Source organism: Halyomorpha halys, unplaced genomic scaffold, assembly GCF_000696795.3.
Source record: "Halyomorpha halys isolate HHAL.00 unplaced genomic scaffold, Hhal_1.1 Scaffold183.1, whole genome shotgun sequence".
Lineage (NCBI taxonomy): Eukaryota > Metazoa > Arthropoda > Insecta > Hemiptera > Pentatomidae > Halyomorpha > Halyomorpha halys.
This window is the reverse complement of record NW_027114717.1, coordinates 243,621-268,314: the sequence shown is the minus strand read 5'-3', so window position 1 is coordinate 268,314 and position 24,694 is coordinate 243,621. Positions and strand designations below refer to the sequence as shown.

At 33.4% G+C, this 24,694-nt stretch overlaps 2 protein-coding genes across 8 annotated transcripts in view; both read left to right on the top strand.

Moving 5' to 3' along the window:
- Nucleotides 1–24,694, top strand: part of LOC106679193 (UDP-glucosyltransferase 2) — an 83,297-nt gene that overhangs the window by 40,539 nt on the left and 18,064 nt on the right. Inside the window, exon 1 of one of the 4 annotated variants that reach the window (XM_014418208.2) lies at nt 1,891–2,144. The exons of the other annotated variants lie outside the window; for them this stretch is intronic. Within the exon in view, the coding sequence (XP_014273694.1) occupies nt 1,906–2,144 (239 nt within the window). The 5' untranslated portion in view covers nt 1,891–1,905. Of the gene's footprint in view, nt 1–1,890; nt 2,145–24,694 lie in introns of those variants that run through there. 4 annotated transcript variants of the gene reach the window in all.
- Nucleotides 18,409–24,265, top strand: LOC106679194 (MTOR-associated protein MEAK7). 4 transcript variants are annotated; one of them, XM_067051881.1, is made up of 3 exons: nt 18,409–18,838; nt 18,923–18,963; nt 22,886–24,265. In XM_067051881.1, the coding sequence occupies exon 3, from the start codon at nt 22,922–22,924 to the stop codon at nt 24,188–24,190; it is 1,269 nt and encodes a 422-aa protein (XP_066907982.1). In that variant the 5' UTR covers nt 18,409–18,838; nt 18,923–18,963; nt 22,886–22,921; the 3' UTR covers nt 24,191–24,265. The 4 variants fall into 4 exon arrangements, with proteins under 4 accessions (XP_066907982.1, XP_066907983.1, XP_014273696.1 ...); XM_067051882.1 differs by lacking the exon at nt 18,923–18,963; XM_014418210.1 differs by lacking the exon at nt 18,409–18,838 and having other exon boundaries at nt 18,862–18,963.

Here is a 24,694-nt window from a genome sequence, read left to right as displayed (position 1 = left end):
ATTTATACATAAAGCTTTTAGAAAATTTTGAGGACAGTTTTTGAGTGTTTTTTTTAAGAAACTTAATTATATTGAAAACCTGAGAGGTAGTAACCCAAATTATAAGACTTTTCTTTTTTATTGTACTATTCATTCCTCAAATTGTATAATATTAATTTATATGTAATGTGTAGTTCAGGTTGTATTATTTTTTTTTGTCAATGTAAATATACAATAGATGATCCATCTTTCAGAAATTCAGAGGATAGTTTTACGGTATTTTTTAATGAAATTTAATTAAATTGAAAAAAAAGCAAATATTGAAAATAGAGAGAAATACTTTATTATCTATATGCAATGGTTCCCAAATATAGTGGGTTGCCATAGCACAACGTATAAATATATCTTGATGGACAACATAAAAAATAATATAAATGAAATACATTGCTACAATATTTATAACATTTGGTTTTTGTATCCAATGACGCGCCTTGAGAATTGTTTTCTGTTCCACTGTAGCCGTGAGTCAGCCCTGTGGGTCCGGAAATCCTCAGGGATCCACCCAGTCTAATGAATGGGGTACATTTAATTGAGTAAACATTTGGCGGACGAGCAAGATTCTGATCAAATCACCTCCTTGCACAACCGTGTGACCAGTTAGTTTGATTCATAGGTTGAAGCGGTACAGATTTATTTTTTTTTTAACATATATATTTTTAATAGCGATAAAAACCTTTAGACGTGAATACTTCCTTAACAAGACGTTAACGAACATATCTTCATATGAAATGTTTTTCTTGTTTAGAGGAGTCCAAAATGGTTCCTATTCATCCCTCTTCTTTCAGTCCGCTGGTGTTCCTCAGGGTAGTATCCTCGGTCCCATCCTCTGCATAATCTATACAGCTGACATCCCAACCAATCCTAACACTATCCTCACCACATATGCCGATGATACATGTGTGCTCGCTGTTAATAATAACTCATTAACTGCATCCCAAACTCTCCAATCCCATATCACAACCCTCGAAGAATGGTGTCGTAATTGGAGGATTAAAATAAATCCCACCAAATCCCATTTACCCTACGTCGTATACTGACTGCCCTACAGTATCCTTAAATAAAGTTGCCCTAACCCTTGTAGAACAGATCCGCTACCTTGGACTACATCTGGACAAACGACTAACCTGGAATCCTCACACAAGACTGAAATGACAGGAAACTGCACGTCGATTTCGACTATTTCAGCACTTACTAGACAAACGGTCCAAACTTCCAATTCACTACAAAAGACTGATTTACATGACAATAATAAGGCCTATCTGGATGTATCAAGATGAGCTTTGGGGCTCCACTAAACCTTCGAATTCCTCTCGTATCCAATCCTTACAATCCAAAATCCTTAATGCTCCCTACTCTGTCACAAATAAATTCATCCACAAAGACCTTAATTTTGTAACCGATCTAGCCCAAACCAGATATCAATCCTTCCACTATAAATCACTAACCATCAAAACCCTTTAGTTTCTAACGTTGCTTTTTCTTCTATTCCTAAAAATCCTCCGAGGCGCCTGAAAAGAAGATGGCCTCGAGACCTAGTGTACAGATATGATTAGAATGCTACCACTGAATCGTTTCTCTACATGCCTAAATCACTCTATTTTTATATTACATCAAATTGACTTAATGTGTTTTTATGTAAGTACAGTTCTAAATTACAATAAAGAAATAGAAAAAAAATTTTTAAAAATGTTTTGAGGTCATCAATTTATATTTTTAGTTAGGACACTTAACTCTGTTTAGTAAGGGAAATTATCGCGATAGTGAAAGTTTATACACGTTTGTAGGTTGTATCGGCCCACTATCCTTATCTCTTAAATGAATATAGATAACAACAAACAGGTAGTACTAGAGAGTGACTCAGGCGAGATGCCTATGTATGCCATATTTTTCCTTTGTCTTCTGAACCTCTCTTCTTCGGCGAGGATACTGACCTTGACCCCTCATATCGGAGCCTCGCACTTCTACGTTTTCCAACCTCTTCTGGAAGGACTCGCAAATAGAGGACACTCCGTGGATGTAGTTAGTCATTTCCCGAGAACCTCTCCCCTGCCGAACTACAGGGATATACCCGTGAACACTTCAAGGTCTACTGTAGTGTCCAAGACGTGAGTCCTAATTTATTGATTACTTATTTTTAAATTTAATTAGTACCTATCAATATACAAAATATTGATACCTAATTTTTAAACATATATCATGATTACTAGGGTGTCCATCTCTATAGAGTCGTAGTGAGAGATAATCCTCGATGCTCGTTTTGCTTTGACTCAGATATGACACCCAGCAACCGCTATATATGACTGCCCTCGCTTCGAGGACATTAGAAAAAATTTCATTAGCGATGAGACCAAGTGGTCGAAATTCATATTGAGCTGCCAGAATCCATACGGCCGAGGAGCCATGAATCTGTGACGTGGAAAAAAAATGAACATATACGGACTTGCCGACAGAACACCACTAATAAAAAAATCTTAATTTTAGGAAAATAAAAAAATCACACATCTTACCCATAAGTATAGTGCATCTAAGACGAGTTTGCCTGTAGGAGAAGGGAACTCGCGCGCCTCTACCTTAGCTCCTTCTCCCCTCCGCTCAATAACAAATCCTTCCTACCGTGAACAAATCAAGAGGCAGTCCAGAACTTAGTTTAACTTAACTAGTTCGGAATTGAACACTAACTACTGATCTTTCAGTACGTTCCATCCAACATTTTTATGAAATGTTCCTTTTTAAAAAGCTATATCTGGAGTACTGTTGAACGTAAATAGCTCTATTAGAGCTCACATTTTAGCAAATTTATTCTACTTTAAATAATATTCTTTTAGATTTCCTATCGTTGTTGGTAGTTTTAAAGATATAGAGCTCCGAATAAAAAAATTAATTATTTTTAACAAAACAGCCGCCATTTTTTATTCTCCCTACCTATACTTGAAAGACTCATCAATTTTGACTATTAATTATACATAGTTTTCATTAAAGTAATCAAAAATTGGGTTGAAATAACTGCCTTTTTTCTCCTCTTGGGCTCTTACTATATGAAGTGATAGGGGCTCAATGATGTTATTATGTTACAATGCATAGACATCATCCCACACTTGGAGTAGACAAGGTTTTATTTTTTTTAACATCTCTCTCTCTCTCTCTCTCTCTCTCTCTCTCTCTCTCTCTCTCTCCCTCTCCCTCTCTCTCTCTCTCTCTCTCTCTCTCTCTCTCTCACACACACAAATTTGTATGTATACATGTCTATTTGCACTCATATTAAAGCTAGTTTAATATAATGTAAACTTATTTTTGATGTTTATCTTCATAGTAGAAGTATTTTTCATGATATTTGCCAAAATATATAAGTTTTTTTGTTAATGGTTATTGTAATGAACTAGGCTCATACCTAGGATTGAAACTAGGGGAGGGGGTAAGCCATAGCCAATCAGGTTGTGACGTTTAAGCACGGAAAAGGCAAATGGAACAAAAATTTTTAGAAAATTATGACAGTGGTTTTTTATTACAATTATTTTCTTGAACGCCCACGGAGTGAGAATTTTAGATTTTTTTGGAATCAAATAAACGCTCTCTGGTGCATGATAAATATTTATTTTTTAATTACATTTATAGTAACCCTTGTATAGTCTAGCTAAAAATCGAACCATTTTCTGAAAAAAAAAAACCCACTTTTTTTTTTGCTTAATAGACTTAAAAATAAAGTTTGTACCATAAGAACAGCCACCATTATTACTTTCCCTAACTATAGATGGCAGAATCATAGATTTTGACTTAACTTTATGTATTTTTCATTAATTTGATTAAGAATTGGTGTAAAATAACTTTGGTCTAATAACATTATTATCTAAACAGCTTTATATTGCTGTTGTTGAGTACTGCTTTTGTAACGCTGCAGTATTATTAGGGTGTTTTTTTAAGCCCGATAGAACTTGAAATTGTAAAAAATAACACAAAAAATTAAATTGTAATCAAAATTTTTTTTTTATTCGAAAGATCAATACGTGACATTAACATTTGAAAATGATTTCGGGCATATGGGCACCGCGGCTGTTCTTGACGAAGCGCATTCTGGACGTCCAATTTTGGGCCACTTTTTCGAGCACTGCTGGCCGTATGTCACGAATAACACGAACAATGCTGGCCTCCAAGGCGTCAATTGTTGCTGGTTTATCAGCATAAACCAGTGACTTCACGTAGCCCCACAGGAAATAATCGAGAGGTGTCAAATCGCACGACCATATGCGGCAATTTTGCTTATTAACAAACCCGTTAAGCCAAAAATGCGCCTCATCGCTGAACACAATTTTACAGAATGCGCTTCGTCAAGAACAGCCGCGGTGCCCATATGCCCGAAATCATTTTCAAATGTTAATGTCACGTATTGATCTTTCGAATAAAAAAAAAATTTTGATTACAATTTAATTTTTTGTGTTATTTTTTACAATTTCAAGTTCTATCGGGCTTAAAAAAAAACCCTATATATAGACTGGGAAAATGTTGATATTTCAGTTAGTTCCTCAAGATATTTGTTTTCATGTTCTTTTGTTAAATTTTCTTAAATATACTCTAAATAACTGTCCTCAAAATTTCCTACATGTTGTATAATGTATAAATATATATAAGAGACAATACAGTAAAAAAAAAAGTAGGCGACTAAAAGAGAATTAGCAGTAAAACATTGAGCAGGAAGGAAAGCAAGTTTATCGGACCATGTCAACAATACTGGTCTAATTGTTGAAATGTCAGTTTACAGAAGATAACAATATTTGATAATCGAAATTAAATAACTGGAAGATAAAAAATTTAATAAATAAATTCAGTTATTAGAAAAAAAGTTTTTTATTAATATTATTAGATTATTATTGTTATTATTAGCTGAATAAGTATACAGTAAGCACTAAAATTAATCCATAGCAGGCTGTCGATATGGTAGTGTTAGATAGTACTACTCCAATTCACAATGTGAGGATTATCTCCAATCACAATACTCTATAACAGAAGTCCTCAACGATGTGTGTCCACATAGGTTAGGTAGCAGGTTACGAATGGACACGATGAATCTTACGGGTTCGAGTCGGATGGAATTTTCGCTCTGCAGAGTATAAGTCTGCAATCGCGAAGGGGAATGAAACGCCTGACGGGTACGAGTCCGATAGGACTAAAGGTGTAGGATAAAGCGACTGGATTAAAACGCATCAGAAACGTCAAATAAAAGATGCTAGGATATACCGCATCTAATTGTGTTTACTTGCTATGTCCCGAGAACTACTACTTTTTTTTCCGATCTCTCTAAAAATAGAAAAACATTAAATTAATGGGTAACATTACGTATGGTTACATAATATTACCTTACTTATCTTGTTGTTTTGATGTGTCCGTTCTATATGAATTCTGCTAAAATATCTGGAGGTGAGGGGCCTCCTCATGTTGAGTAATCAGAGAAGAGAAAAATTAAAACAGTTAATATTAAAAGACAAAAGATAATGTTAAATAATAAGAAAAACAGTCAGAAGTCGAAAATAGTAGGGGAGGGGGGGAAGGGTGCAAGAGAAGAAAGGAGTTATGGATAATGTTAATCGGGTTTTTGGAGCCTTTCCTGCCCTGTCACCTCGCAGGAAGAGGGGATGGGGTAATAGATTGGAAAACTGGATTGGAGGAAGCAGGGAGACTCAACGAATTTGATGTGTCTCCGTGTGATGTGTTGTTGTACAGTTTCTAGCTGTAGTTCGTTATGAATGTGTATCATGTTTCGTCTTTTTAGAGATGTTCCTCTGCATATCTTCTGTAGTATGGTGTTCTGGTATTGTAGTGGTTTCAGGGCTGTTGAGTAGAGTAGGAGTGATGGTCGTAATATTGCTTTGTAGATAAGTAGTTTGAGTCTGGGTGACAGCCCTGGTGAATAGAAGAGGTGTTTGGGATGGTAAGTTGTTGCCTTGACGATCTGTATTCTGTTTTGTATGTGTGCGGTGAATGTTACTAGGTCACCTTTTTTTCTTTTTTTTCCCCCCCCCGATCCCTCTAAAACAGAAAAGAAACAGTGAATTAATGAGTGCATTACTGTGAAAAAAAGGAAGTAATTTGTGTTGGGTATTACCTTTTACTACCTTTGGTATTTTAAGGTTAGCTGTAGTGTTTAATTGTTATTTATGAAAGATCCATTCTAAATGGTGCTATTTTAAATCCGGAGGTGAGGGACCTTCTCGTGTTGTATCGCATAGAAGATAGAAAAATGAAAAACATTAATTAATAAAGACAATAGATAATGGTGAAATAATTAGAAAACAGTCAGAAGTTGAAAGAGAAGTGTGGGGGAGGGGGAGTGGTGTATCAAATGATGGAGTTATAAGGTGATGTTGTAAAGGTTTTTGGAACCTTTCCTGCTCTGCCACCTCGCAGGAAGGGGGGATGGAGTGATAGACTGGAATACTGGATTGAAGGAAGCAGGGAGACTGTCAAAGAATTTCATGTGTCTCCGTGTGATGTGTTGTTTACAGTTTCTTGCTGTAGTTCTTCATGAATGTGTGTCATGTTACGTCTGTCCAGAGTTGTCCCTCGACGTATCCTTGGTATTGTAGTGATTTCAGGGCTGTTGGGTAGAGATAGTGTAGTAGTGGTGCACCATGGAGGAGTGATGGTCGTAATATTACTTTGTAGATGAGTAATTTTAGTCTGAGTGACAGCCTGGTGAGTAGATGAGGTGTTTAAGTTGGTATGATGTTAACACTAGTTCACCAGTAGCTGTGGGGTAATGATTCTGCTAAGAGAATAAATAAAATAATCTGCTAATAAGAGAAAAAAAAAAGTCCTGTGAGATGCACGGCCTGTAACAAACTACTATACTGTGACTTACTATATTATTTTTTTTACGTTTATTTATTAAAATAATATATTTACAATTACGATCATAGCGAAAAGGTTCATATATTAAAAACTAAACAATTTACAACATCGATCAATAAATCAACATGGGGCAGTATTTGAGCAAGCATGGGTAGTGCTCTCTGGTGGGAAATGATGTAGATGTTAGTTAGCAGATGCAGCTTTTTCAATCTATCCATTTTGGCCTCTCACGTGTTCTCTTGCCAACTATAGCGGCATTCATTGTTGTGTACATGGGTATAATTATAATCAAGTATACATTTAATTAATATGTCTAGGTTCGAGATTCTAGACTTACAATTTTTCGAAAAGACGTACTTTCTCAGATAGTGAGGTAGTAATTATATTTTAAATAGCTGTCAAAATGATAACCAGGTAATTAAGGAAGCTAGATGAACAAAGTGTCACATGACACTGATAGAGCGCTCTCAGGTTGTTTATCTCTCGATTAGTTCGTCCTCGCTCCCTTTATAGGTGCATTATTAGTGTTTTAAGGAGGGTTAAAGAGCTGTAAAAAATTAAGTTAAATAAAATTTATTATTATTAGAAACAAAGTAATACAGAATGAAAATAAAATTCTAATTTGACCTTTGAAAATAAGGCGTTAAAAATAATTAAATGTACTTTGGAAACATAGTACAAGAACCGAGTGGTAAAAAAGAGCCAGATGTTCCACCTCAACTTTTGATTACTTTAATAAAAACTATATAATTACTACTTATAATTGATGAGTCTGCCAAATATAGTTAGGAGGAATAAAAAAAAACGGCTGCTGTTCAAAACGTTTATTATAATTTTTGATTTGGAGTTGCATATCTTTGAAACTATCTGCAACACTAAAATACACACAGATGTCTGTTAGCAAGTTGAATTTGCTATAGATCAGTTTATGACATCTATGTTCATTAGAATAATAGTACTTATGACAAATAAATGCACAAAATGTTGATTTCTAGTTGTTCAGAAAAAATTTATGAAAAACAATATTTTAGGAACCCTTAGACGTATAGATGTCTGCCACCACTGAAATTAAAGCTGGTTTATTTGTTTCTGTTTAGTGGCGCCAAACCTCATTGGTCATCAACGCTATTTGTATTTTATTTAATTTTGCTAATATTCGTTAAATTTTATTTATTTTTTATGAATGGAATATGGTCCGGGTGCGGTAATAAAAAAACTCAAATAATAGATAGTTATACTATTTTATTGAGCCAACGTTTCGGCCCACGTTGCAGAGCTTCGTCAGGGCTAAAAAAAAATGTGAGAATTTAAAGAAACAAGAATAAAAGATATGACAGGAAAGTGGGCTTCTGAAATGCAGAGAAAAGGAAAAAAAAATTTTTTTGCATTTCAGAAGCCCACTTTCTTGTTATATCTTTTATTCTTGTTTCTCTAAATTATCACATTTTTTTTTTTTATTAATATTTCTTTTCCCCCAATTATGTATATTACCATTTATTGTTCACCTAATTTAAATACTTTTTTACTATGTTTACATTACAAATTATTTTCATTATTGTGGCATAATTGCCATCCCCACTCCTCCCAATACAAACTGTCACTTTGTCTTTGACTGCCGTCAAAACAGGTATGCATTCTGTCTCATCTTTGTATTTTTTCTTTTTTCATCTGTTTATTTGTACATTCTTTAATATTTCTTCTCTTATCTATCTGTTATTATTACCCTTTTCATTTACTATTTACAACCTTTAATTTTTCTTATTATACTTACTTTTCATTTTATACCCCTGTTATTTTACACTTATGTTTTTTTCTTTTTTCCTTTTTGTCAGATTGTTGTTGCAATACTAGCAGTTCGGAGGCGTTTCTTTTGAAATAAGATAGGAGTGGGTGAGCCTCGTGTGACCTATTCTCAGCCTAGTCAGTACAACTTCCTCTCTACGGCATTTGCGACTGGAGGTACCCCAGGGCTTGACATCCTTTTTAATAATTTTTAATTAATCATTGGGCTTTCGTTCCACAATGATTGCCATTTATCTTTGACTTCCTTTACAAGAGGCTTCAAACAAGTTTATATTTGTTTGAAGAAGTGAATTTATAACAAATACACAAATTGAGTTAGCTTAGAGAAAAAAAAATAGCTTAGACAAAGATAAATACATTCATTGGAATGTGATTTTTTCCATTTATCTTTGACTTCCTTTACAAGAGGACTGCTCATCTCTGACGGAGTTAAAATTGCTTTACCCCGTCCCGGAAGCGCGAGAGCTTCTCTTGCAGCGTGATCGGCTAGTTCATTCCCTGCAATTCCTACATGGCTTGGAACCCATATAAATGTAACTGACATACCCATGTTGTGTAGAGCTTTTGAGTGAAAATGGATGCAGGATATTATCGGATGTTCTGGATACATACAATCTAAACCTTTTATCGAGCTTAATGAATCTGTAATTATTGTAATGTTGGTGTGGTTCAAAGACAAACAGAAGTGAAGTACTACTGCTATTGCATTTAGTTCAGCAGTGAATAATTAAAGCTAGTTTAAGCAATTTATAAAATTTATCTTCGTAAGAGTATTAGTTTTCATGATATTTGCTGAAATAAATTGATTTGTAGTAGTTACGACAAAATTTTATATGAAAAAGTCATATTCATATTCAAATATAAAAACTACGACCCCTGCAAAGATAAACGTCATAAACTGTACTAAAGTGCATTGTTTTTAATTTGAATGATGGCAGACATCTGTACGTCTAACCGTTCCTGAGATATACTTTTTTATAAATCGATAATTGTTTTCCAAACAGTCGAATATTTTGTGTTTATTTTGGTAAATATCTTAAAAACTTCTTCTCCTACGAAGGTAAATGTTATCAAGTGCTTTATATCTCATTAAAGTATATTTACTTAGATTGCTGACAGACATATGTCTGATAGTTCCTGACATAATGATTTCCCACAATAACTTCACTGACAACAGATTTTTCAGTTTATATTTCATGAAATTTTGCTTTAAAAAAAAAACAACTGTATCTCGGGTAGTATTATACGTAAACAGCTTTCCATTTTACTCGGGCTCATATTTTATCAAATATACTCTACTGAAAATGATTCTCTTAGGTTTTTTAGTGTTGGAGGTAGTTTCAAAGATATGGAGCTCCAAAAGAAAATGGAGGAAACTCCAAAAGGTACTTAAACACTATTGTCGAATATTATGAAAAATACTACTTCTACGAAGATGAACATCATAATTTTTTTTTTTTCTGGTTCTCAAATAAACTGCTTTATAGTACATTAAATTAGCTGTAATTTGAGTGCTAATAGACATCTGAACGTATTATGGCTCCTGAGATATATTAAATCAATCAATTATTTTTATGTGAAATTCAAGACTTTATCGAACATGTTTCGGATTGTCCGATTTGGCTCAAATATGCACTGTTTTGTTCTATATATATCTATAATTTGTTGCTATTTTAAAGGTAGCTTCGTAATGCCTCTCTCATAGAAGTCTTCGTCTCTATTGCAGAAAAACTCTAGAAACCGATTTTCATAGTCTTCTCTTGATGCCAATTTCTTATCACCAAGAAAGTTTTCACACTGCAAGAAAAACATGATAATCGTTTGGTAACAGGTCCAAACTATATGGAGGATGCATCAAAACTTCCCAACCAAGCTCCCGGAGTTTCTGGTGATTTATATTTTAGAAAATTTACTCTACTTAAAATGATATTCTCTTAGATTTTCTAGTGTTAGTAGTTTTTTATGATATTTGACAAAATAAACTCACAAAATGCTAATTTCTAGTTGTTCGTATAAAATGTTGGGTTTTAGGAAAAATATATCTCTAGATCCATAAGACGCACATATGTCTGCCAACACTCAAAACAAAGGAAATTTAACATACTATAAAGTAGCTTAGGACATATATCTTCGTAGGGGTAGTAGTTTTTATGATATTCACATATAAATATAAATTTGGCAAATGAAAATTTGTCTGAACAACTACAAATCAATTTATTTTAGCAAATTTCAGGTAAAATTTTACTCTTACGAAGATAAACATCATAAACTACTTTATTGCTCATTAGACAAGCTTTAATTTGAGTGCTAATAGACATTTGTAGGTCACATAGTTCCTGAGATATAGATTTCTCAAAATAAATTAGCTAACTACTAATCTTTCAATAGATATTTAAGAAATTTTGGTTTTTAAAAAGCTATATCTATTGGGTGTAAATAGCTCTTTTAGGGCTAATATTTCAGCAAATTTACTCTTCTTTAAATAATGTTCGCTTAGATTTTCTAGTGTTGTTGGTAGTTTTTAAGATATAGATCTCCGAATGAAAATTTTTTTTTTTGACGTTTTGAAACAGCCACTATTTTTTATTCCCCCTATCTATACTTGGCAGACTCATTAATTTTGACTAGTAATTATACATAGTTTTCATTAGAGTAACCTGAAATTGGGGTGATATAACTGCATTTTTTTCTACCGGGCTCTTTCAGTATTAGTACAGAGTGCAGTAAAGAAGAATAGATAAAAAAGTGCATTGCATTGCTGGTGAAAGGAAGGCTGAGGTCAGTGGAGAACTTTCCAATTACTCTTCAGTGAGAGTTCATTTACAACTCAATGAAGTTTCTTTGAATGAACAAATCTTTAAATCATCATAATTTTTTAATGTCAAAATGTAAACAAGGTCGGATTTACCTAAATGCTCGGTGCTCTACGTCTAAGGACAAGGTGTCATTTAAACAAATGTTTAAATAACAAAGTAAATTATTAGATAGGTAAACAGCTAAATTTTAAAATTTACAATAATGAAGGCTTAGCGAACACAAAGGTTGGATGCCGATATCACCAATCGTTTTCTACATACAAATGCCCAGTGAGGCCCTACCAAACCCAAATCGACTAAATTAGTTTTGACGCAATCTTCCCGTCTACGTTTCGGTCTTCTTCTTAGATATTTATCCGTGATTAGATATTCACTGTTTATTGGCATGTTAGAGATCTGTTCGTTACTAAGTCCAACAACCTTACGGGCCACAATGCTATAAACTGAATTGTATTTACCATGTGCAGTTCTCTCAGTTCGTTGTTGTGTAGACTTCTAAATTCTCGCGTTAACTCATCATTTTTCAGGACGAATATTTTACGTAATACTTTATTTTCAAAAGCCTTAAGGCGCTTTTCTTTCCTTAGTGTAAGAGGTCACGTTTCGCACCCATAAAGAACAGTGGGAAGGATAATAGTATTGTTAATTCTAATTTTTAAGTTTTTGTACAGAAGGTGCGAGCTAAGCAATTTCGAAATTGGAAACAAGCACCCACCTTTAACCTCACTTTTATTTACTCAACAAATTATTTTATTCTAGTTACGGTAAAAACTAAATACTTAAACTTAAATGTGTACAAAATACTAATTTGCAATTGGAGATGGGACGATCTCGTGGAGCTATTACGTAGAACCGTTCTACAGAGGCAAGCTTATCTGATCCAGGTCCAAACAATGCAACCGTACCGCGGAGAGTTTAATGAACTGAGTTTGAAGGTTCTACGAACTCAAACAAACCTTTGTTTTTAATTATGAGTTAATAGATACCTGTGGATTTATATAATGAGAAGAAGATGGTTGTGGGTGCGGTGAGTGAAGTTAAATGAGTAAAATTTTATTCATTAGTGACAACGTTTCGGCCAGAATTTCAGGCCTTCATCAGGGCTAAGAACAAAAAACAAGATAACAACCAATGAATAAAAGGATATACAGAATGATTAGAAAATAACTAACATTATGGATACATAAATAGTGTTGAAATATATGAATAGTTGAAGTATCATAAGAAGATAAAGGTTGTATGAGAAGAGTAATATTAAAATTAAGTAAGAGGAAAGAACAATTATTAAAATATATATGAAAATCTCGTTAGTAAATATATGTAAATAAAATAAAAAAAATATTTCCTACTTCTCATTGTCTTTAAACTTTTTTATCGTATGTTCTCTACCTAATAATTTTTAAAAAAATATGAAGAGAGGATTATTCCATAGGCCATAATCTGTTCTAGCCAGAGTGGGAAGATCCAGTTTTCATTCCGTGGGACAGCCACGAAATAAAAGACAAACCCCTCTCCCGGATTCGAACCTGCGTGGCTACAGACTTGAGTTTGTTAAGGTGAAACTTGAATTCCGCCGGCTACAAGCGGCCTTAACTCAAACAATACTGACACCGTCTTTTGACACGATTTTTTCCTGGATCCAACCAATACTAAGCTTACCCCACGAGTCCACCAGGCTCTGAGATACTCTTCTCTCCTTTTGTCCTATTGTGATCAATAAATTAAAACCAACTTTGGTAGCACATCTTCAGCGGCAATATTCGACGTTAGCAAAGAGACTGTTTGAAATGGGTTTGCCACTGACGAAATTATTATCAACATTTTTATTTCTCTAGTATATTTCTTTTAAATCTATTTTTATTTATAATTCATTTAATGTTTCATTATTTTACATTTGTTTTAGTGGCAAAACCATTTGAAACCTCTCGCCATTTGATTACTAACAATTAATAATAAATAACTAGGTGTGTTTTTCGTAGTCTAAAAAAACTGACTATTTCTGTTCATAATAATTGTCAATGTATTGTTTTATGTTCAAGTATAAACATTGTTGTTTATACTAATAATAGTACAAGACCCGTGAAGAAATAAATGCAGTTATCTCACCCAAATTTCTGATTACTTTAATGAAAACTAGGTATAATTACTAGTCAAAATTCATGAGTCTGCCAAGTATAGGTAGGGGGAATAAAAAATGGTGGCTGTTTCAAAACCTTAAAAAATACATTATTTTTTCATTCGGAGATCTATATCTTAAAAACTACCAACAACACTAGAAAATCTAAGAGAACATTATTTAAAGAAATTAAATTTGCTGAAATATTAGCCCTAAAAGAGCTATTTACGTCCAATAGTTCTCGAGATATAACTTTTTAAAAAGCAAAATTTCTTAAATATCTACTGAAAGATTAGTGGTTAGTTAATTTATTTTGAGAAATCTATATCTCAGGAACTATGTGACCTACAGATGTCTATTAGCACTCAAATTAAAGCTAGTTTAATGGACTATAAAGAAGTTTATGACCTTTACCTTCGTAGGAATAGTAGTTTTCAGGATATTTGCTTACATTGATTGATTTATAGTTGTTCGAACATATTTTCATTTGCCAAATTTATATTCATGTGTGAATATCATAAAAACTACTACCCCTGCGAAGATAAGTGTCATAAACTACTTTATAGTAAATTAAATTTCCTTTGTTTTGAGTGTTGACAGACTTATGTGCGTCTTATAGATCTAGAGCTATATTTTTTCAAAAATCCAACATTTTATATGAACAACTAGAAATCAGCATTTTGTGAGTTTATTTTGTCAAGTATCATAAAAACTATTACTTCTACAAAGATAAGTATAATTAACTATTTTGTAGTAAATTTAACTAGCTTTAATGTGAGCGCTAGCAGACATCTATACGTCCAATGGTTTCTGAAATGAACTTTTTCATAAATCAAACTTATTTTCCGAACAACTATAAATCAATTTATTTTAGCAAATATTATGAAAAATATATTAGGGGCCCTAATATATCACCAACTACTAATCTTTCAGTACGTCCCATGCAACATTTTTATGAAATGTTGCTTTTTAAAAAGCTATATCTCCAAAACTATTTAATGTAAATAACTCTATTAGAGCTCATATTTTAGCAAATTTACTCTTCTTTAAATGACGTTCTCTTAGGTTTTCTTGTGTTGTTCCTACTTTTTAAGATATAGAGCTCCGATTGGAAAATTAGATTTTTTTATCGCTTTGAAACAGCCGCCATTTTTTATTCCCTCTACCTATTCTTGGAAGACTCATTAATTTTGACTATTAATTATACATAGTTTTCATTAAAGTAATCAAAAATTGGGGTGAGATAACTGCCTTGTTTCTCCTCTTGGGCTCTTGTACTTTAAGGAGTGTACCTAACGATTCATCTTTATCATTAAAAAAAAAAAAAATGAGCAGTTTATCACTGGTTTCCACAAAAACTGATGTATTTAAATAAATAAACTTTGAAGGAATATTTTTTTTTTATTTTATTTTAGATTTGACAGAAAATAAATAAAACGATGTATTTTTATAATTTAATTTTTGAATGGAGTAAGGATCGTAGAGATAAGAAAATGCTAGGCGCAGCATGACGCATATTTAGAAAAAAAGGTCAGTGTTGCCAATAGCTATTAATACTGTCACCTCTATAGTTAAAATAGTACAGCACACATTTGCGCTTAGTTGATTTATTTCATACACATATGAATCATATTTTAAATTCGATGGGAATTTTCATGATGGATTTATAAAAAATGCTTTATATGTACCTAAATATTACAATAAAATTACAACTATTGTTGAAATGCTTCAAATATATGTATGGTAGATTATAGAAGAAAAGCGCCTTAAGGTTGTATGGTAAACGTCCGAACTACCGAAACGTAGATAATAATGATATTTTATTTATTCTGGGAGGAGTCCCTTTAGAATAATACAGAGAAATAGACAGATGTGGGCAGAGGAGCCTCAGAGATACTTAAACAAAAATACAAATAAATATAAATAGTCATTATAAAAAACAATTATAAGTTACTTTCTCACTTTAATCAGTTGGACAATAAAAAACTAAAATAAAATTATGTAAAAATAATTAAGAATGATGTAATAATTTATATACATATGTACAATTATATCGATTTACAATTTTATGGGGTCTGGATAGAACAGATAAGAAATGATCGAACAGACGGGATTTAAAGGTAGGAAGGGTATTGGAGCGATGAATATTGGAAGGGATGGAGTTCCAAGGGAGAATAATGAACGATCTATCGAAAGGAGCGGCTCGGTGTGTGCTTGTGTATAAATATGAAGACTGAGAACGGGTATTGTGGGAACCAACTGAAGATTTAAATTGAAAGAGCTCGGAGATGTTTAAAGGAGAGCGAGATTAGATGACTTGGGAGATGAAGAATGCCAGGAAATACTTACGACGGTCGGAAGGATAAAGCCACTTCATCTCTGTATAAAAACGGGAAACAGATTCGCTTGGAATCCCGAAGATGAATCGTACATAGCAATTTATCAAACGTTTTAATTTCGTCTCGAGATCACCAGAGACGCTCCCATACTGTCCTGTTGAAGTTCTACAAAGTGGGGCGAAACAATGGCAAAATAAATAGTTGTTAACTATTTTTGTTCTCTTTTGACCGTACCCCTGACCATCTTCTTCATAATTTATAATGATTTTTGTTTGATATATAAAAATAATTACTTTTTAATTAATAGGCTCCAACCTGTTGGGAACCACTGTCAGAGACGAATAGGAATATACAAGCTTATAAAAAATAAGTTTATAGGATATGAGGTTTAGATTAAGGATATAAAGTTTTAAGTTGTTACAATTTCCTACAATTGTCTACATGCACATAGTAGCAGCAGCTATAGCAATAGTACAATAGGACTTTCGATATTTGTATCATACAAAATGTTCATCGTTGAATTTAGGCTTAATATTGGATCTACTTGTCGCAAATTCAAGACGTACAAACGAAACAAAGTTCGGAATGAACGTTTATTTTGTTCATTTGACTTCTGTCTACGATTACATTCGATTTACTCTAACTTCATTATAAAAAGGAATAATATAAAGATAAGTGAAATGGAAGGAAAAGTAAATATTTAGCAAATTAGATAGTAGGTGATAAAAAATCATATAAATAGTACTACATAACCTATAAATTAAGCATTCGTTCGAGACTTTTTGTCAATTATTTTTTTAATTTAATTACTTAAACATATAATAGGGGTATTCATGATGTGTTAAATATAAAACGTTTTACCATCTTAAATGTTATAATTATAGGATTGTGAGCAGCCTTATTTAAAGTCATGTTAAATGTATAAGAGCTCTTAGCGGATTTTTGAGCAACTTGTTTTATAACCTTTCCTTCCAAAACTTCTTGTTTTTATTTTTTATTAAAGTAATTTATTACAACGTTCCTAAATTAAGTGAAAAGTAGAAGTTGTGAGAAAGTTTGGCAACTGAATGCCTTGTTAATCTTCTAACTTGTGAGGAAGAGAATCAAGATGAAGTAATTGACAACTGTCATTATATTATTATTATTATTGCCATCTATTGCTTTATTATCTATAAAAACCTCCAAAAGAGTAGTAACACAATTATAACACAGACTACGAGCAAGTAACCTAACACAACAAAAATAATGGTGAAGAGCTCAGCTGATCTGTTACGTCACGTCATTCTCCATTTAACAAACCTAGTAACAGACTCTCAACCATGTTATGTGTTATATCGTTTTAACATGCTAAAATAAGTAATTATTTAACACGAGTTTTTCCATTTAACACGCTTTAACATGTTAAACTAAAGATAATGAATGCTCCTAATGTCTTTATAAAGTTATATTTGTGCTGTGTTAAATAAAAAATAAACTGTTGAAATTAATTAAGAAAATTTGAAACAAAATATTTACACAAAATGGATAATATTTTAAAATATGCAATCTTACACTACACTCATTTATTAAACTTGAAGGTTGGGTAAAGTTTTTAATTAATTAAAACACAGAGAGCCAAATAACCCATCTGCATGAGCGAATTTGCCATGATTTGCCAAATGTGTAGCAGTACCTTTACACCAAGGAAGGTTACTACCTATCTTAAGAACAACATTATGCCTTGTATATTCATGATTGTAGGTTTATTTTCGTGATTATTGGAAGTAATAACAAAAATGATAAAAAGAATATATATCTAGCATTAGTATTTATAATGTTGATAAATTATTATCTTTAGTAGTTACTTATATATCTTTCCGCCTAAATATCTTTGGATTCAGAAGACACTGGTTATTTACATCGATTGCTTTGTTTATAACCTGGCACGACTATTTATTGTTATCGAAATATTATCTCCTTCAAAAATATATTTGTAATGAAATTAATAATTTTTATGAAGTGTGAATATTTAGTTTAATTATGTTTGAATAATTATTAGTTTCCAGTAATTTTATTACTATTAGATGTTAAGATGAATTAAATTCGTTTGTTTTTTATTATCTTTACAGGTATATAATTATGATCTATGTTATTACAGTTTAGCTTTCATTAAGTAACCAACACAATTCATATCAATTAATCATTATGGTAAATTTATAGGATGTTTTTGTTTTATTTATTTAAGTGTTTCGACCACTAGGGTCATTTACACTGAATTTACAAAGTTAGTACATTACTATTAACATATTTACAATGTTACAAGGTGAGAAAGATATATATAATTACAAAGTGAGAAAGTTTAAAAATTAACAGTTACTGTTACAAGTTACATTACAATTTACAAATTTAAAATTACAATTACTATTACTATTACAAGTTACATTACATTACAATTTACATTTTACAATTAGTTAGACTATATGTGATCATAAATATTAATGATTTTTAGAAAGTGAAAAAGTTTTGTTATTTTTGTGGGATCTTCGCTCAACATTTCCTGTAAATCTGAAGAAAACCGATGTGGTTCGTGAGCTATACATTCAGTGAGAATATGCCTAACGGTGAGATCGTTTCCACAGTAGCGACACGTCGGTGCATTTTCTTTTTTCATGAGATGACCGTGAGTGAGTCGAGTATGGCCTATCCGAAGACGGGTTAATACCCTAGGATGTAAAATCGCGTATCTTAACATGCAACTTGCAATGCTATATAAGAAACTACAGAATCTGAGTATCGTTAAATGAGAAAAATGAAATATTTAGTTGCCAGTTTCTTAATTTTCATTTCCAGACATCAAAAGAAGATTTTAAAGATAGTTAAAGCAAATAATCACATTCAAATTTAATGTAAGTCAATTCATATTAAAAAAAAATTAAATTCACAGTATGGTTTGACATACGGTTTTGTGTAAAATTGATTTGAATTTTTAGTGCAGTTGGAAAGCCACTCATCCGAGTATTTTAACCAAAATGTAAGTAACCAAAACGTTATAGATCTTTTTGTCGAATTGAACTTAAAAACATTAATTAGTGAACTTACATAATTTTTCCAATAGCTATAAATCGTCTTCTGTTTCATACTTTTCAAAAACATTATTAGTAATAAAAAGTAATGGGGAATGAGACGGTCGTAAAACATGTTACCTGAAATATTTTATGTTTGAAGTTTTTTACGTCACCGTTTTTTTTAATATTGATGTTATTAACTGTTAAATGAATCTTTTAAAAATTTCAAGTTTCAAATTTTCTTTAGTGAATAATGTTGGTATTAAGTACTGTTAGGTTGGAGAAAAACAAATTAATTAACAAACATGCAGAAGTTGTAAAAGTTATCATTTTCTTACAATCGAACGCATTAATTAGAAAAAGCAATAATTTCAATCATTTTTCAAGGTTATAGGTCAGGTTATGGAAGCATGTTGATCCTTAGTGAATGACCAGTTCAATTCCAGTGCCATAAATATCGCCAATGCAACTTATACAAAACATTGGTACTAGTTTACTAAATAAGGTCTAGTGGTAGGAACTTCAGAACTAACTTATCGACCAAGGAGGTACCATAACCCTATTCTCCTTGTAAGCAAAACTGACGCAGGCCACGCCCCTTGAAGACTACTTTGAACTTAATAGGAATTTCGCACATTAATGTATTTATCTGCAAAACCGTTCATTTAATCGCAACTGTAAGGAGAATAGAAGTTGTAGTAGATGGTAAGAAAAAAGGAAACAGGAACAGTTATCTACAGCGCACCACTCTGTATTTGGGTTAATAGTTATTAGCCCGAATTCGAACCGGCGCTGCTGCAGTTATTAGGCTCCAACGACCTACACCTTAATTTCTTGAGCTATAAAAAACCCTCTCTCAACTGTCAAATGTAGCGTGTCGGATGCCACGCCTACGAAAGTAATTGACCCCAGCTTCAGGTGTTGCTCGCTCTGGAAGGATACCTTCTCCATTATACCTTCCTCCAAGACTATATTGGAGCAGATAAGCTGCCAGTAAAGCTGAAATTGATGATTATGGTGAACATCAGGGACATGAGAGAGGAGTAGAAGCCAATCACCGGTTGCCTTCAATTTAGTCTTGATTAAAATATACTTATTTTGTAAAGTAAATACTTATTACCCTGAGCTCTGATGGCATGACCAACACCCCTTCTTGGGCTCCACTTTCCCTTGAAGGAGAATAATGTATGCTACTCCCAAGTTCTGATGAAATCAAGTAATTCTTGATCTTCCCACCCTGCTTTACTTTTTCCTCCTTTAATAATCCTATATTCTTTCTTATTGGATTCATTCCATTATTATTTGTGCTTCATTCAGCAAATCCTTTGCCGGTCGTGCTACTTCATTTGGAATTCCCAGCCAATTTATCATCGGAAAGCTAACCGTTTCTTTCGAACCCCAATAGAATTTTTGACTTATCGAATATCAATCCTAACCAAAATCAATAAATTTTTAAATATTTAATTCAACATCGACATCCAAATCATTGAATTTTAAATCGAATATTTTAATATTATTTGTAAAAGCCTTTCCTTAATATTCCAAAAACATATAGGCGTTCACTAATACATTCCTTTTGAATGGAATATGGTCCGGGTGCGGTAAAAAAAAAACTCAAATAGTAGATAACACTATTTTATTGAGCCAACGTTTCGCCCCACGTTGCAGGGCTTCATCAGGACTAAAAAAGATACAAACACTATAGTTACAAAAAAAAAAAAAACACAAGTGTAAAATAACAGGGGTATAAAATGAAAAGTAAGATATAATAAGAAAAATAAAGGTTGTAAATAGTAAACGAAAAGGGGAATAGTAACAGATATATAAGAGAAGAAATATTAAAGAAAGTTATATTAAATTAAGTTAAAGTTAGTTACTTTCTTTAATATTTCTTCTGTTATATATCTGTTACTATTCCCCTTTTCGTTTACTATTTACAACCTCTATTTTTCTTATTATATCTTACTTTTCATTTTATACCCCTGTTATTTTACACTTATGTTTTTTCCTTTTTGTAACTATAATGTTTGTATCTTTTTTAGTCGTGATGAAGCCCTGCAACGTGGGGCGAAACGTTGGCTCAATAAAATAGTATAATTATCTACTATTTGTTTTTTTTTTACCGCACCCGGACCATATTCCATTCATCTATACACACGGTCAATTAATAATCTTCCAATACTTTCCTTTTATGTGTTCTTTTGTAGGACATTCACTTTTGGTGTTAATGCGTCTGTTTATTGAAGCCAGGGGGTGAACGACCAGCAAAGAGATAATAACTTGGAAATATAAATAAAAACATAGTTTAGCAAGGAGCCACTATTAGAAGGATTATATTTACTTTGTGTCAATTGAAGTTTATATGGGTGTATACTATTGCTGAACAAACACTGATACCAAAGACTCATGCTCAGATAAGGGATCACCTTACATCATAATTTTTGGCAACTGTGTCCATAAAGTGAACTAATAAAATTACGAACTGAATTTGACTTTTTTGTTAACTCCCGTACCTCCCAATTCTGGGGTCACTATTTTACAGGTTATCAACCTATTTTAACCAGAGTGGAAAGGTGGAATTTTCTTTCCGACTGGTAGCCACGAATGGAGGTAACTCCGCTGCAGACTCGAGGTTGATAAGGCGATGCCTTAACACACTCGACTACCAAGGCATCCTAACCTATTGGTTGTCTACTTATTTCTTGAAATACGGTTGAATTCCATCCACAAAATATTAAACCCTGGTTGATTCTATCTCAACTGTTGGTCAACATGGGACTTAGTCAACAAACTGCCTAGTAACGTTTTACGGCGATGATGACGTTGAACATCGTCACCCTCTACCAAGAATATTGGTCGTGCATGCCCTTTTCCATCAGTTTATTATTGTGAATTTATTTTGCAAACTAACTAATCTAATTGCTAGCCTGAGCCCCAAAGCTCAACTCCGTGTTTCCAGATGGGTCTTATTATTGTCAGGTAGATCAGTCTTTTGTAATGAATTAGATGTTAAGATAATTTGTCTATTAAGTGCTGTAATAGTCAAAATCAACGTGTAATTTCCTGTCTTTTCAGTCTTGTGTGAGGATTCCAAGTTAGTCGTATGTCCAGATGTAGTCCAAGGTACCGGATCTGTTTAGACAGGGGTACGAGCAACATTATTAAAGGATACTTTATAATTATTAGGATAGTCGGTAGGTTTACGACGAAGAGTAAAGGTGATTTGATGGGATTTATTTTAATCCTCTAATTACGACACCATTCGTTGAGGGCTGTGATATGGAATTGGAAAGTTTGGGATGCAACCCTTTGGTTATTATCAACTACGAGCACATATGTGTAATCGGCATATGTGCAGCTGACATGAGAATAGTGTTAGGATGTCAGCTGTATAGACGGTGTATGCGATGGGACCGAGGATACTACCTTAAGGAACACCTGCGGACTGAGAATAGAGGGATGAATAGGATTCCTTGTGGTTTACTTGGAATAATCTATCAGTGGGGAAGGAACGGATAATGAGAAAGTATGAGGAGGTAGGAATTTATTGAGTTTGTAAAGCAGTCCCGAGTGTCAGACTCGATCAAAAGCCAGTTCTGGATAGCCTGCTCCAAAGAAGACAAGACTACGTCCGCAACACGATGAAATTTCTGGATAGTGGAGTAGGATGTTCGGAATGCAAACTGGTGATCAGGGATCATATGATTGCAATCTAGGATGGAGTATCGGCGTTTTAAAATGAGTTTTCGGAAGATTTTCCCATAATCGGTAGTAAAGAGATAGGGTGGTAGGAGAATGGGTATTCTGGCGGCTTTTGGGGTTTGGGTATCATTTTAACATTAGATAATTTCCATGTTACTTAAAATTTAAAAGTAAATTATTTACTAGTGTTGCAGGTCCAATGTAGCCATAATTGACGCAAGGATGGGTGTCTGCAAGAGCAAGCCGAAACCCAGGAAAAGCCTCTTGAGTGAAACCCAACGAGAGAGCCTCAGTACAATGTTTAGACCTGTCAATGCTGGGAAACCCGCTATCACCAAACATACAGTAATAGTCAAATGGCGGGAAATCCTCACCGAGTATTTGTTGAATTTATTCACAGAATACCTTTTCAAAACTGATGATATCGTAGAACTAGAAGACCTGGAGGCCTTTTATTATAACATGGTAGAGGGTCCAACTGAGAACCGTGCACTCATAATAATGTCAATGTTGGGCACTGATCGAAATATTCATCCTCAAACCTTGCGTAAGTACATCGTAAATTTGTTGCAGACTTATATGAATATACTTAAAAAGTCCAATATAGAAGCTTATACATCCTGGACACAAGGAGACGTAGTTTGCGACAAGGATCTAAACACTTTGGCGGACTATTGTATGAAGGAAATCATCTACTCAGAAAGTGGTAATCTGGAAATAAACGAACTAGAAAAATGGCTCGTTGTCTGCAGTTTCTTAAGAGAAGCATTCGAATCGATTATGCACCAACTGTGTAATATGGATGTCGGGGAATTGAAACCTACGCTTCCAGTTGCTGATGGAAAAACTAGCACTTTGAGGTTACCATTGGTTCTCTTACTGTCCCACCTCACCCGCCTCTATACAAAGAGGGTTTGGAGGCTACTCTACGACTCATGGACTGACCCCCATTCCTGGGTTATTCTCCAGATGAGCATACTGAACCAAGGTCCGAACTTAGTCATCATTGAGGAATCGGGTGGTTTCGTCTTCGGTGGATTCGCCTCACAGTCGTGGAAGATAAACACTGGTTTCTATGGTGACAACGGTTGTTTCCTATTCCGACTAAGGCCTGATATGTTCGTATGTACATCATCTTCTGTTAACAAACATTACCAATACTTATTCGATGGCAAGGGTATGTTCCCCAAAGGTTTGGCATTTGGAGGATTTCTAAACTACTTTGGACTTTTCTTGAATCCTGATTTCGGACCCGGACAAGTTTCGGATACATGCGATACATTTTCGGATTACGAGCCCCTGAGTGAGGAAAAGAATTTTTATTTTACCCGCATTGAAGTGTGGGGGATCGGCGAACCCGGACCTAAGAGATCCAATGAAAGTAACAAGATATCATTCGATCCCTACGTGGCAGACGCTAAAAGGTCTATGACGGCTCCAGAAGACTTGACTCAATCATTTCAGGAATCTGATAGATGGAACTTCGTGTAACAATAAGATGGAGATAAAACTGCACCGTGTTATCCCACCTTTAATTTTTTTCGAATAAATATTTTCAAAGAAGAAGCATTTTAATATTTGCTTACTGTATTTAATAATTTAATTCAATGCTGTCTTGGTAAATTTATATATACTCCTTATTTGTTAACATCACTATATAACTTCCTTAATTATTTTGTATGTATTAGCGTTGGTGAAACATTTTTTGTTCTTATAACGATAGATGAAAGATATCGTCAATATGGTCTATTGACCATCTTTCTGATATCTAGTTCCTTCTTTGGCACAGATTATGAAAACAACAAAACAATCTCTATTTATCTTCAGGAATCAGTTTCAGTCAGCTAGTTGGCCAGAAGTAGATTTCCCAAGGTAGGGAAATCTTCACTGTAGAGATGGGAAAAAAATATCTAAAACTGAAATTGAGTAGTGGAGAATATAAGATATGACCACCAACTGAAATTGAGTAGTGGAGAATATAAGATATGACCACCA